Source organism: Scyliorhinus torazame, chromosome 8 (genome assembly GCF_047496885.1).
Source record: "Scyliorhinus torazame isolate Kashiwa2021f chromosome 8, sScyTor2.1, whole genome shotgun sequence".
Lineage (NCBI taxonomy): Eukaryota > Metazoa > Chordata > Chondrichthyes > Carcharhiniformes > Scyliorhinidae > Scyliorhinus > Scyliorhinus torazame.
In genome coordinates, this window is record NC_092714.1 from 250,333,089 (window position 1) to 250,348,180 (window position 15,092).

At 44.5% G+C, this 15,092-nt stretch overlaps 1 protein-coding gene across 1 annotated transcript in view; it reads left to right on the forward strand.

The window, feature by feature from the left end:
* The window catches only part of lama5 (laminin, alpha 5), a 377,969-nt gene that overhangs the window by 338,518 nt on the left and 24,359 nt on the right, over positions 1 to 15,092 (forward strand). Inside the window, exons 71-75 of the mRNA XM_072515083.1 lie at positions 2,698 to 2,865; positions 3,593 to 3,725; positions 4,038 to 4,186; positions 9,505 to 9,694; positions 13,443 to 13,595. Of these exons, the coding sequence (XP_072371184.1) occupies positions 2,698 to 2,865; positions 3,593 to 3,725; positions 4,038 to 4,186; positions 9,505 to 9,694; positions 13,443 to 13,595 (793 nt within the window). The remainder of the gene's footprint in view (positions 1 to 2,697; positions 2,866 to 3,592; positions 3,726 to 4,037; positions 4,187 to 9,504; positions 9,695 to 13,442; positions 13,596 to 15,092) is intronic.

A 15,092-nucleotide genomic window follows, 5' to 3' on the forward strand; every position in this document is an offset into this window, starting at 1 on the left:
CGAGGGGCATTACTGCATAAAAATGGGATTCTTAACATTCCTCGGTGGTGGTGATGGTGGCGGTGATGGGAGTGGTGATGCTGGCGGTGGTGGTGATGGTGCAACTCACTCGGAGTCCAGGTTGCAGTGGAAACATTAACTTTTCACATGCATGATTGAGGCTGGAGCTACGAATAGTGATGCTAGAGGCTCCAAATTCCTTTCGATCACACGGCTGAACAGAAATCTCACCTGTTTTTACTGTCTGCCACTGCATGTGTTGGAAAGATTTGCAGGTTAATAATCAACCTGTTTGGCCACATTATGAACACCTCTTCCTTGGCCGTCATGGCCTGGGGTGGGACTCCAGACCAGGGGCTGGATTCTCTGTTCCGCCATGCCAGATTTCTGGTTCAGCACGCCAGTGGGATGCTCCATTTCGTCGGCTGGCCAACAGGATTTCCCATTTTGGGGCAGCCCCACACCGTCGGGAAACCCTGGGGCTGCCGGCAAAACGGAGCATCTCGACGGCGGAGCATCCAGCCCCAGATCTTTTAGCTCAGAGGCAAAGATGCGACGCACTGCGCCATAAGACCTCCACACTCTACTCGCACACAATTCTGATTCCTGTGCCAATCCATCCTGTGGTTTCTGAGTTGAGATTGCGAATTACAAACAAACAAAGAGAACAAAGAAAAGTACAGCACAGGAACAGGCCCTTCGGCCCTCCAAGCTTGTCCCCATCATGATGCTCTAACTAAAAAAAAAAAAAATTTCAAACCTTGGTCCGTATCCTCCAGTTCCTCCCTGTGTATCCATCCAGAGCCTCTTAAATGGTGCTAATGTGCCTGCTTCCACCACATCCTCTGGCAGCGAGTTCCAGGCACCCACCACTCTCTGCGTGAAAAACGTACTCCGCACATCTCCCTTAAACTTTCCCCTTCTGACCTTGAACCTGTGCCCCCTTGTAATTTACACTTCCACCCTTGGAAAAAGCCTCTGACTATCCACCCTGTCAATGCCTCTCATAATTTTGCAGACCTCTACCAGGTCTCCCCTCAGCCTCCGTCTTTCCAGTGAAAACAATCCTAGTTATTCAACCTCTCCTCATATCCAACACCCTTGAGACCAGGCAACATCCTGGCACTAAATTAAATGAAGTTTACTCTGTATGTCTGTGCCAACTAAACTGAACTGATAATCCAGCTCTTTATGCAAAGTTTCCTTACAGCCAGTATCAGACAAGAGAGTTTCATTCCAAAGGCTGGGTTCACCTTAAATTCACATCCCGAAGCTGTGAGGCCAGAGTCTAGACAACTACCCTCCCCATTTCTCCTGGCATGAAGAATAAATGGTTTCATATCAAGGAGAACTAACCTGAGTGTTTTTTGCTTCATTAAATTAATTGAAAAGACAGTTGGATCTTTTTGAAATCGTGTTCACTCAGTTTGATTTAAACTATCGAAAATGCTTGCTACGTGAAACCTTTAAAGGAGCAGACTGATGTAACTGACCTGGAAATACGTCATTATGTCACATAAATAACATTATGTTCCTTGAATCTGGGCTGGAATTCTCTGGCCGTTGGGATTCTCTGTTCCCGTCAGCGGCCCATGGGTTTCCCAGCGGCGTGAGGTGGCTTCAATGGGAAATCCCATTGACAAACGGAGGGAGCAGAGAATGCCACCGCCAGCGAACAGCGTGCCGCCGAGAAACACGGGCCCGGGGAAATGGAGAATCCCGCCCCTGATGTGTAACAACATGAATGGGCCTTTTCCCCTCCTCAGAGATTCCAATAGGAGAAACACAAGAAACATTACACCACGGAAGGAGGCCACAGGGCCCACCATGTCTGTGTCGGATGAAAAAAGGTTACTCAGGTTCCCGTTAAGCTTCTCCTTAATAGTCTCCCTTTAAGTGCCACCAGACGCTAGAAATTTGATAGAAAAGCAGAAAGTGAGGAGAGAGGAACGGAATTGACGTTTTGAATCTGATATGACTTCTGGGGAAAGGCAGGAATGTGATGTGTTTCATGTTGTTGAAAAAGGGGGGGGGTGAGGGTAGGGTCAGGTGGAGCCAACAAGGACGGCCAGGGGTAGGTTAGAGAGGGGGGGGGAGATTAAATGACCAAGATGTCGTGGAACAAAAGCCATAGAGAGTGGGAATGGTACTAGTAAAGGACTAAAGCATTGGTACAGAGTAGGTGTAAATAGCAGCATGAAGGTCAGCACTCTCTGAAAGCGAAACCATGAGAACAGGATACAGGCTGGCACTATGGGGGAAAAATACAAAATAGAGGGCAGAGTTCGTAGTCAGAAGCTGTTGAACACCATTTTGAGTTCAGAAGGCTGTAAAGTGCCCAATCTGGAAATGTGATGAGGCTGTTCCTCCAGCGCTCGTGGTGCTTCACTGGGACGTTGTACCAGCCGAGGACAGAAATTTGAGCACGAGAGAAAAGTGGTGAATTGAAATGGCAACCGGGAGATCAGGGTCAATCCTGTGGACTGAATGGGGGCCTTCTGAAATTTACCCTGGTTAGATTCAAACTTGGACCTCAAGGTGATTATCATCAGCAGTTCAATCTTCAACCTTTTGTTGGGCCTTGCTAAATGAAAGACAAACTCCCATTTATATAGCATGGGATACCCCAAAACCCCTCACCTGAATTCATTTTTGGAGCTGTAATTCTAACTTTATAATTTGCTTTCCTGTCTTAAGGATTAAAATGACCATTGATGATCAGGAGAAAAGACAATCAAAAATATCGGAGGGAAACCGACGCCAATCTGGGGAAATTGAGGAGGGTCAGGTCTACCTTGGTGGTGTGCCAAGCACTGATCTAGGTGCTAACCTGACTGGCTGTATCAGCAACGTTTTCATCTACAGGTGAGTCACAAAAACATACAAGATTCACAGAAACACGTAGCAAGTTGATGAAGCTGTACACTCAGTTGGTTGCGATAGTGCTGATTCCTGGAGTTTGGAACCATCTTTCAATCCAAAGTTTTATGAACAAATTTACAAATACCACTTGCACCAATGCGCATGAGAATTTATTCCAGGCTTAAATTACTTAAATATTCTTTAATGCGCGATTCAACCAGGATGTTGTTTTGGCGTAACTTTTCAAGAGGGAATTGAATAAATAATTGAAAGGGAAACATTCACAAGGAATTAGGAATACATGGAGCGGCACGGTGGCACAGTGGTTAGAACTGCTGCCTCACAGCGCCAGGGACCCCGGTTCAATTCCGACCTTGGGTGGCTGTGTGGAGTTTACACTTTCTCTCTGTGTCTGCGTGGGTTTCCTCCGGGTGCTCCGGTTTCCTCCTACAGTCCAAAGATGAGCAGGTCAGGTGGGGCTACGGAGATGGTGGGGTTGGGCCTAGGTAGGGTTCCCTTTCGGAGGGTCAGTGCAGACACGATGGGCCAAATGGCTTCCTTCTGCACTGTATGGATTCTATAGGAGCAGGGAAGTAGCACTATTAATAGCACTTTCAAAAACCTGGAATGAGCATGATGGACCAAATAAGTGGCCTCCTGTACTGTATTATTTCATGATTCAGAAAAGGATGCTTTAAGTATTTTTTCCATTTATTTTTTTACCATGCAGCCAAGACTCAAGACCACAATCCGTTGTGGATCTCCAGAAGCATAAGGTAATGGTGGGGTCAGAGTTCATCAGTTGCCCCAGGGAAAAGCCCCCTCAGCAGATCCGATCACACAGAAAGGAGAAATCCAGACAGGTAAGTGAAGTTTAAGTCTAATTCTGACATGTCGTTATCGCAGTCCATTAAATGGCAAGCATTCACAGATATAAACTCTGAAATCTTTGTGGTTAAATCATTTTAACTTTGTGCAACTAAATTCAATGACACTTTACATGATGTCCTGCACTCCAACTGCAGTTGGTATCCCTTCCTCTGGGGAAACGTGTACTTTTGTTTTTCTTTATATTGTGTTGAGCTCTTTTATTTTGAAAGAATAATTATTCTTTCCTTTTCTGAGAGTTCCTTGCATTTGGTGCTTAACTTTTTCATCTGTTTTGAACCTTGAAGGCTATAACCAGGGTTGAGAGGAAACATCAAATGTCAGAACGTTGCCTGTTGCCAAAGCAGCCAACAGCAGTCAACAATGCTCATTTCTTCAGGGGCTCCCATCTCAGCCGCTTGGAATATGACAATATCCCAGAATCATTCCGCTTGAGGTAAGGCCGTCCAATTATCTCAGTCGTTCTTTTTCTCAAATCGCTCTAATCATTAAGTTGAAGCTGTCACATTTGTTCATTGCATCCAATTGAATTGTCCATTTCTGAACTATGTAGTCACCTCTATGACAGTAAAAGTAAAGTCGCCAGAGTCCCAGATGACCATAGGCTGCTTTCCTCTCTGAGGGGGAGAACCGACTGACGGTGGTTTAACCTGAGGATCACCACACCTCAGATGAGGGGCAAGGTTGATGAGGGCCATGAATAACCTCAGCTGGTACGGGAATTGAACCCGCATTGTTGACCTCGCTCTGCATCGCAAATTAGCTGTCCAGCCAACTGAACTAAACCGGATAGAAGAGTTCCTTGAAGAAATTTTTACTGGGTGAAAGAAGAAGGGGAAATTTGGTTGAGTGCAATGTGGAGAGAGAATGGGTTCTCATCCGTTTGTATTCTTGTAGGCGATCATTTGACCAATTCTGGAATCAAGGAGCCCTAGTATAATTGAAATCAATGAGAATCAGGCTCAGAATTCTTCACTTGTTAGAGACAAATCAAGAACAAAGGAAGGTGGTTGTGTTTGTTGAAGGCCAACCATCTTAGCCCCAGGCCACTGCTGCAGGAGTTCCTCAGGGTAGTGTCCTCGTCCCAATTAGCTTCACTTGTTTCATTGATGACCTTCCCTATATCATAAGATCAGAAATGAGGATATTTGCTGATGATTGCAGTGTTCAGTTCTATTAATAACTCCTCAGATACTGAAGTAGTCCAAATGTAGCAAGAGCTGGACAACATTCAGGATTGGACTGATAAGTGGCAAGTAACATTCATGCAAATCAAGTGCCAGGCAATGATTATCTCCAACAACAGACAATCAAACCATCTCCCCTTGACATCCTGGGTTACCGTTGACTCTGTCAACATCCTAGGGTTACAATTAACCAGAAACTGAACTGGATTAGCCATACAAATACTGCAGCAACAAGGACAGGTCAATGGCTAGTAACTCACCCCCAGACTCCCCAAAGCATGTCCACCATTTACAAGGCACAAGTCAGGGGTGTGGTGGAATACTGTCCACTTGCCTGGATAAGTGCAGTTCCAACAACACTCAAGAAGCTCAACACCATTCAGGACAAAGCAGATGGCTTGAGTGGCACCCCTTCCACAAACATTCACTCCTTCACCGTCGAGGAACAGTGACAGCTGTGTGAACCATCTACAAGCTGCACTGCAGGAATTCACCAAGGGTCCTTAGGCAGCACCTTCCAAACACGCAGCTGCTACCTAGAAGGACAAGGACAGGAATCATTCACTCTCAACATCATGGGGGCTACCATTGATCAGAAGCTTTACTGAACCAGCCACATATACTAATGCTGCAAGAACAGATCAGAGGCAGCGAATTCAGAGGGAAGTAACTCACTTCCTGACACCTCAACGCTGTCCACCATCTACAAGACACAAATCAGAAGTGTGATGGAATACTCCCTACTTGCTTGAACGCTCACAACCCCAGCACATAAATAGCCCACACCATCCAGGGCAAAGCATCCAGCTTGATTGCCATCCCACGCTAAATAGTCTCTCTCTGCACCACCGGCACAATACATCTGCAAAATACACTGCAACAACTCAACCAAGGCTCCTTCGACAACACCTTCTAAAACCATGACCTATGTTATTTAGAACAAGGGCAGCACAGGCATGGGAACAACATCCTACAACTTCCCTCCAGGTCTTACACCATCTGCCTTGGAAATATATCACCACCCCTTCACTGTCACTGGGCCACAATCCTGGAACTCCTTCCTTTAACCACACAGACTATAGTGGGTCAAGAAGGCAGCTGGACACGACCGTTTCATGGTCAATTAGGAATGGGCAATAAATAGTGGCCTTTCCAGCAATGCCGGCAAATTCTAAAGTAAAAAATTCTTAAGTATCAGAGAAAACTGGTTTCTCAGTATATCTATTCTGTTGACTAGCGTCAATAAAACTTTCCTTTATCCTCTTAAGAACTTTAGATATGTCATAAATATAATAATCTCTTGTTCTTCTTGCCTTCCTAAACTATCACTGATTCACTGAATAATGTACGGCCAGGTTTGCAGTCACATGTGCACATCATACCCCTGGAGCCCAGTTAGCTCTATCTTGTGTGAATTTATTGATGACCTAGAGGTCTTGAAGGTGGGGGTTCTTGTGGTGTAGTGGATGGTGTCCCTACCTCTGAACCAGAAGCTCCATGTTTGTGTCCCACTCTAGAACATTATGGCCACAAAGGGTGCATTCATAACGTGGCCAAACAAGTTGATGACCAACCAGTAAACCCATCAAATACACCACTGGTAGGCAGAAGGAGCCGAAGACTCTCCTGGTCAGCAGAAGGCAACAGCAACCCATTACAGTACCTTGCCAAGCATAATCATGGCGCAACATCCTCTTCGGTCATGGTACCTGAAGAGAAAGAGCGTGTTCAGGGAAGAGGTGTTTTTAGTGCTGTTACCTTATTGGTGAATAAATGCTCAACCAGCATGCACTTTACCAATATTAGCAAATGGGAAATATATAAATGAATAAGAATATGAAAGTAAACTTTGTACGAAAGCTTGAATGCTTCCTGGCATAAGGGAAATCTTACAGAAACATAGGAACATGGGAATTAGGAGCAGGGGCTTTTCGCAGTAACTTCATTGAAGCCTACTTGTGACAATAAGCGATTTTATAATGTATTATATAGAAGTCGGTAATTCAGCCCTTCGAGCCTGCTCCGCTATTCATTCGGATCATGGCTGATCTCTTTCTGGTCCCAAATCCACCTCCTTACCGTTCTCCATAGCCCTTTAACCTACTTTTAAAAATCAGAAATATATCTATTTCCTTCTTCAAACTATTTATTGACTCAGATTCCACCGCTCTATGGGGCTGCGAGTGCCACAAATTCACCACCCTCTGCGAGAAGTAGTTGCTCCTCATCTCAGTTTTAAATCTACCGCCTCTCAACCTATATCTGTGACCTCTCTTTCTACATTGCCCCCAAGGGGGAACATTTGGTCTATGTTTACTTTAACAATTCTTTTTAATATTTTATGTACCTAGATCTGATCTCCTCTCATTCTTCTAAACTCCAGTGGGTATAAGCCCAGGCTTTTTAATCTCTCATCATACATCAACCATTTCATCCCTGGAATCAATCTGGTGAACCTCTTCTGAAGTGTCTCCAATGCCACCACATTCTTCCTCAAATAAGGAGACTAAAACTGGACACAACACTCCAGATGTCCTCTCACCAACACCCTACACAATTGCAACAACACTTCTCTACTTTTATACCCCTTTTGCAATAAATGCTGAAATTCCATTTGCCTTTCTTATTACATGCTATACTTCCATACCGACTTTCTGCGATTCATGAATAAAGACACCCAGATCCCCCTGCCAAAATGGAGAACCTCACATATATCCACATTAAACTCCACCTGCAACATTTTGGACCATTCTCCTAGCCTATCTATATCCTTCTGTCGACTCTTTATCTCCTCTTCACTGCCCGCTTTCCCACCTATTTAAGTATCATCCCCAGATTTTGCTATGTTGCGCTCTGTCCCTGCTTACAGATCACTTATATAGATTCTAAACAGTTGAGGTCCAAGGACTGACCCATGCGGCACCCAGCTAGTTACCCCACCAGCCAGAAAAGGACACATTTATCCCTGCCCTCTGCTTTCTGTCAATCAGCCAATCCTAAATCCAATCTAGTACTCTACCCCCAATCCCCTGCAATCTCACCTTCTGGATCAGTCTTTTAAGATTCTTGGCAGTGTGGATGAGCAGAGAGACCTCGGTGTATATGTACATAGATCTCTGAAAGTTGCCACCCAGGTTGAGAGGGTTGTTAAGAAGGCGTACGGTGTGTTAGCTTTTATTGGTAGAGGGATTGAGTTTCGGAGCCATGAGGTCATGTTGCAGCTGAACAAAACTCTGGTGCGGCCGCATTTGGAGTATTGCGTGCAATTCTGGTCGCCGCATTATAGGAAGGATGTGGAAAGGGTGCAGAGGAGATTTACCAGAATGTTGCCTGGTATGGAGGGAAGATCTTGTGAGGAAAGGCTGAGGGACTTGAGGCTGTTTTCGTCAGAGAGAAGAAGGCTAAGAGGTGACTTAATTGAGGCATACAAGATGATCAGAGGATTGGATAGGGTGGACAGTGAGAGCCTTTTTCCTCGGATGGTGATGTCTAGCACGAGGGGACATAGCTTTAAATTGAGGGGAGAGTGATATAGGACAGATGTCAGAGGTAGGTTCTTTACTCAGAGAGTAGTAAGGCTGTGGAATGCCCTGCCTGCAACAGTAGTGGACTCGCCAACACTAAGCAAATGGTCATTGGATAGACATATGGACGATAAGGGAATAGTGTAGATGGGCTTTAGAGTGGTTTCACAGGTCGGCGCAACATCGAGGGCCGAAGGGCCTGTACTGCGCTGTAATGTTCTATGTTCTATGTTTATGTGGCATCTTGTCAAACGCCTTCTGGAAGTCTAGATATACCACATCCACATGTTCCCCATTATCCACCTTGCTGGTTATGTTCTCAAAGAACTCAAGCAAGTTTGCCAAGCATAGCCTACCCTTCATAGAGGCATACTGACAATGGTGGATGGAGCTTTGTCTTTCCAACTGTTCAGTCATCTCCTCCTTAATGATTGATTCCAGCAACTTCCCCACCACAGAGATCAAGCTAACTGGTCTATTGTTATCTACATTGACCTCCCTTTTTGAATAGGGGCATCACATTAGCATGTTTCCAATCCACCGGGACCCTTCCAGAATCTAGGAAATTTTAAAATATCATAACCAATGCATTCACAAAGCTGTCACCTTCTTTAATACCCTAGGGTGCATGTCATCAGGTCCCGGATGCTTATCTGTCTTTAACCCTATTAGTTTATTCAATACCTTGAAGATTCTGCCATCCCTGTGTTCCCCATTTACTTTAGCTATTCTCTTCCTCTTTATATACTTACAGAAGCTTTTGGTATCAATGTTTATGCTTTCTGCTAGTTTCCTTTCATAGTTCATCTTAGCTCTTTTGATTTTATTTTTGTAGCCTTTTGCTGAACCTTCAAGTTCCCCCAATCATCCAGCTTACCACTCGCTTTTGCAGTATGGTACACCCTAGTTTTTGCCTTTATGTCCTCTTTGACTTTGAAACAGTCAATATTGTAATTCTGGAAAACTGTTCCTGAAATTTTTACTATGTTTTGATGAATAAGGGAGGGCTTCAGAACTAATTTTTTTAATGTCGATTGTTTCAGGTCTAGTTTTTCCATGGAAGTTCGCTGTAATTCATCCCAGGGGATGCTTTTCTACGTTTCCGATGAATTGGAAACCTCCTTCATGACTCTCTTGGTTTCCAAAGGCCGTTTTGTCTTCATGTTTGATATCAAAGGGAAAAAATTGAGGATTGCAAGCAAAGAAAAGTATAATGACAGAAAGTGGCATACAGTAAGTAATACAACCTCCGAGTGGAATAATCTCTACTCACTGCACTATATCTGACAATTAGATTGAGAGTTATTCAAACTATTTCCTACCCTTTGAATATTAGAATTACTTCAGACGACAAATAACTTCAATTTTTCATTTAGATTATATTTTCAATGCAAGAAAAAGAGTGGCATGAATTAACTGCAGGAATTCCAAACTAACTCTCATATCTGACATTTTTAGAGTAACAGCCTGATGTTATTTTAAGGATTTATTTAGGGATATAGGCTGTTCCTTCATTTATTTAGGGATATAGGCCGGATCTCGAATAACGATGAGTCCGAATACAGGAGGGAGATAGAGAACCTAGTGGAGTGGTGTAGCGACAACAATCTCTCCCTCAATGCCAGCAAAACTAAAGAGCTGGTAATTGACTTCAGGAAGCAAAGTACTGTACACACCCCTGTCAGCATCAACGGGGCCGAGGTGGAGATGGTTAGCAGTTTCAAATTCCTAGGGGTGCACATCTCCAAAAATCTGTCCTGATCCACCCACGTCGACACTACCACCAAGAAAGCACAACAGCGCCTATACTTCCTCAGGAAACTAAGGAAATTCGGCATGTCCACATTGACTCTTACCAACTTTTACAGATGCACCATAGAAAGCATCCTATCGGGCTGCATCACAGCCTGGTATGGCAACTGCTCGGCCCAGGACCGCAAGAAACTTCAGAGAGTCGTGAACACCGCCCAGTCTATCACACGAACCTGCCTCCCATCCATTGACTCCATCTACACCTCCCGCTGCCTGGGGAAAGCGGGCAGTATAATCAAAGATCCCTCCCACCCGGCTTACTCACTCTTCCAACTTCTTCCATCGGGCAGGAGATACAGAAGTCTGAGAACACGCACGAACAGACTCAAAAACAGCTTCTTCCCCACTGTCACCAGACTCCTAAATGACCCTCTTATGGACTGACTTCATTAACACTACACCCTGTATGCTTCATCCGATGCCAGTGCTTATGTAGTTCATTGTGTATGTTGTGTTGCCCTATTATGTATTTTCTTTTATTCCCTTTTCTTCTCATGTACTTAATGATCTGTTGAGCTGCTCACAGAAAAATACTTTTCACTGTACCTCGGTACACGTGACAATAAACAAATCTAATCCAATCCAATAGGATTCCTCTGAGAATGTGTAACATTCAACTACATGGGCGTCATGTGGAATAGTATTTTTCAAACTTTTTTTCCCCACTTTTGTCACTGGCTGAGCTTCGGGACCCATTCCGGCCCACCTTTGGGATCGGGATCCACGGCACGTTCTCTCACCCGGTCTATCCTGAGTTCAGGCAGTGTTTGGAACACTAATGTTTTCTTGTCCCAGGCAAGGGAGGGAAAGAAAATCACCTGGTTTTCCTGTTCTTAATCACTATCCAGTAGCCCCTATTGCAATGAATTTATGTCAACATTGAGTGAGACAGGATCAGACATACCTGTGATGTCCTCCTATTTATAAATGTTCAATGTCCAGGGTCAGTCATGAAGAATAGTTACTCATGAGAGATACTGGATGGATTCTGCCTTCATAAATCATTAACCCCTTGGGGGAAGGACATTTTGCATATGTTTAATGAATGGCTGATTTTCAGCAGGTGCTCTCTGTCTTGGGCTCCGAGTATTACATCTTCTCCTGTAAAATCCAGGAGTAAAACTAACAGATGAAGACTCCCAGGAAGCAGAGAGCAGCCACAACTTCTTGCCGGCTATTTCCTCCATTGTGGATTTGGCCGCCTCGCCCGACGCCTCCTGCTCCACGGCAACAACCTGGGCCACTCCCATCAACTCCCGTGCCTGCCGGGACCCCCATACCCCCCCCCCCCCCCCCCCACTCACACACACACACGCACACTCTGGGCTCAAACTGGAACATGAGAGCATTAATCTTTTCAAAATCAAAGATTCAGATCACCAGCAAGCTATACTGATATTCCCCATACCAATCAAAGTTTTACAATGTTCTGATTTTCACAAAACAGCTCAACAACAGCTCCGCACTCTTGCTTGTTCAAAACAAAACACCGGCTCCATCATATCCCATCATCAATACGGGTGGAATGTGTGCACAGAGTTTGCTATGTCATCTCACAGCATGGCAAAGAACAAAGAAATGTACAGCACAGGCACAGGCCCTTCGGCCCTCCAAGCCCGTGCCGACCATGCTGCCCGACTAAACTACAATCTTCTACACTTCCTGGCTCCGTATCCCTCTATTCCCATCCTATTCATGTATTTGTCAAGATGCCCCTTAAATGTCACTATCGTCCCTGCTTCCACCACCTCCTCCGGTAGCGAGTTCCAGGCACCCACTACCCTCTGTGTAAAAGACTTGCCTCGTACATCTACTCTAAACCTTGCCCCTCTCACCTTAAACCTATGCCCCCTAGTAATTGACCCCTCTACCCCGGGGAAAAGCCTCTGACTATCCACTCTGTCTATGCCCCTCATAATTTTGTAGACCTCTATCAGGTCGCCCCTCAACTTCCTTCGTTCCAGTGAGAACAAACCGAGTTTATTCAACCGCTCCTCATAGCTAATGCCCTCCATACCAGGCAACATTCTGGTAAATCTCTTCTGCACCCTCTCTAAAGCCTCCACATCCTTCTGGTAGTGTGGCGACCAAAATTGAACACTATACTCCAAGTGTGGCCTAACTAAGGTTCTATACAGCTGCAACATGACTTGCCAATTCTTATACTCAATGCCCCGGTCAATGAAGGCAAGCATGCCATATGCAAAGTTTGCACTGTCCCCTCAAGACATGACCAGTGTATATAGTGCACAGAGTTTGCACTGTCCCCTCAGGACATGACCAATCTATATAGTGCACAAAGTTTACACTGTCCCCTCACAGAAAGACCAGTGTATATTTTGCACTGAGTTTGCACTGTCTCATCATGGCATGAGCAGTGTATATAGTGTACAGAGTTTGCACTGTCCCCTCAAGACATGACCAGTGTATATAGTGCACAAAGTTTACACTGTCCCCTCACAGAAAGACCAGTGTATATTTTGCACTGAGATTGCACTGTCTCATCACGGCATGACCAGTGTATATAGTGCACAGAGTTTGCGATGGTTTGTTAAATTCTTGTTCTTACAGGGGAGAGGCTTCTCCCTATGATTTACAGAATTGTTACCGGGCTTGGCAACCCTTCTGACACCCGCCTGTGATCCACCCGCAGGTCGCAGCCCGCACTTTGAAAAAAGCTGATGTAGAACATTGTTCAATCAGTTTCGGGTTAAGTCTTTTAACTCATATAACACATTAGTAAATGAGAAATATTTAAAGAGCATAAAGCTGTAGTGGAAGCATTTTACAATTGTGATCTGGCAGGATTGCAGCCTTCTTGTGCTAAATCTGCTCAGGCAATTATTAGATGCATGTTGAGAGTCAGTGTGATTAGAAACGCAAGCCAAATTATGTAATCTTTCATCTAAATGCCTATTTGTTGTAGAAAATCCAGATATGTGCAAATTGGTGAATGAAGACTAAATGAAAGGGTGCTGCTGAAATCGACTTGAAGCTGGATGCTGACTCAGCCCATGGTTTCCAATTCTGTTTGTGTCATTCTACCAAATCATAATCAACTTTAAATAGAGATTTGCATATGTCTGAACAAAATGTAACTTCAAACTGAATAAGATTGTGCTTCATTGCATCAGAATCTGCACGCAATGATCAATTGTATCATTTCCAGGTATTTTTCAGTCGAGACAGAAACCAAGGGCAGTTGGTGATAGATGGTCTCCGGGCAAAGAGAAGCACTATCTTGATCACAGCCTCCTTTGACGTCAGAGCTCCATTCTACGTGGGCGCAGTGCCAAAAGGAAAAGCAAAAAGGATTGCTCAGGTTAATAAAAAAAACATTGTTTGGCTTCATTGCAAATATAAATACATTTGTAACACATTTGGGTGTGATGCAAAAAACAAAAGGCTTCATTTTCATTTATTGTCCCATCTGAGTTCAGGTAAGATAGAGGTGAGGAAAAAATAGCATACATGGTGAGGCCTTGTTTGCACAGCTAACTCCATCCCTGCCTATTCCAGTCGCAACAGCCTTTGCCGTCTGCATGTAAATTACTGTGAGTAAGCAAGGCCCTGCAAGTCACCTCCCATTACCCCCCTTCGATCTGTTGGTAGGGTTCTACTGACCCCAGGTGCCATCATGAAAGGATCCCTGGAGCAGCCACTGGAAGACAGGCCTGTGGAGGGACCTGGTCAGTCGCACCTTCGATCTTACCACTTAACCGGCCCTGTGCAGGTAAACCAGAATATTGCAGCAGAGAAACAAAGCACAAAGCCAGTTCCGCTTGAATCCTCTGCACATGGAGATTGTGTTACCCCCCAGTCAATACGAGCTATGGAAGCTCAATCCAGTGCAAGAACAAAGAAATTGTGCCAGATTTGAGGAATCATTTTTTGTTTTAAATATTTTTTATTCGCCTTTTTCACATTTTCTCCCAAATTTACACCTAACAATAAACAATAATCATAGAACGATACAAATCAGTAACGAATGTAATGTCAATCCCCATATCAATATGATTTGAGGAATCATGCACGCATTGGCCAGGATTTTACGGCCCCACTGCGGAATGTCTCTTTTTACCTCCTTCCCCGCCCCCAGTTTGGCAGGAAGAGCCGGAAAATCCTGCCATTGAATCCTTCAGGCTGTGACACACAATGTGCACTCTGTGTAGAACACCTATTCATCCAGCAGCAAAACTGTGAAATGGCCTGTTCATCCGATATTTTGCTTTTCTCCCATGTTTTCTGTACAAGCAGTGCAGCTTATTGGAAAATATCTTTATAATGGGATGGTTCTAGTAGGGGTGGCCTATTTGATCCAATTTTTTTTTCCCTTGCATGCTTTTATCCTAACACTATGTGGAAATATTTGGGGTTTTTTGTCAAGTTAAAAGTTTGACGTAAACTTGTGTTGTTGAAGTTGCAAATTCTTTGTTGGGACAGAGCTCCCTGAAGGGTTTAAACTAGTTCGGCAAGGGGTGGGGACACAATGTTTATACAAGGGTACAAAGGGAGCAAATCTACAGAGGCCCTCGTGGAGTATAGAAAGTGCAGGGGGGGGGGGGGCACAAAAAGGCAATTAGGAGAGCAAAGAGGGGGCGTGAAAAAGCACAGGTGGGTTAGATTAGGGAAAATCCCAAAATATTCCCTAAGTATATCAAGGGGAAGAGGATAACCAGGGAACGAGTCAGACACATTGGGGGACCAAAGGGGTATTGTGTGGTTGAGCCAGATGACATTGTCGGGTGTTAAATGAGTACGTCATATCTGTCTTCACTTTGGAGAGGGAGGATATGGGTGCAGATTTCAAACAGAGAGA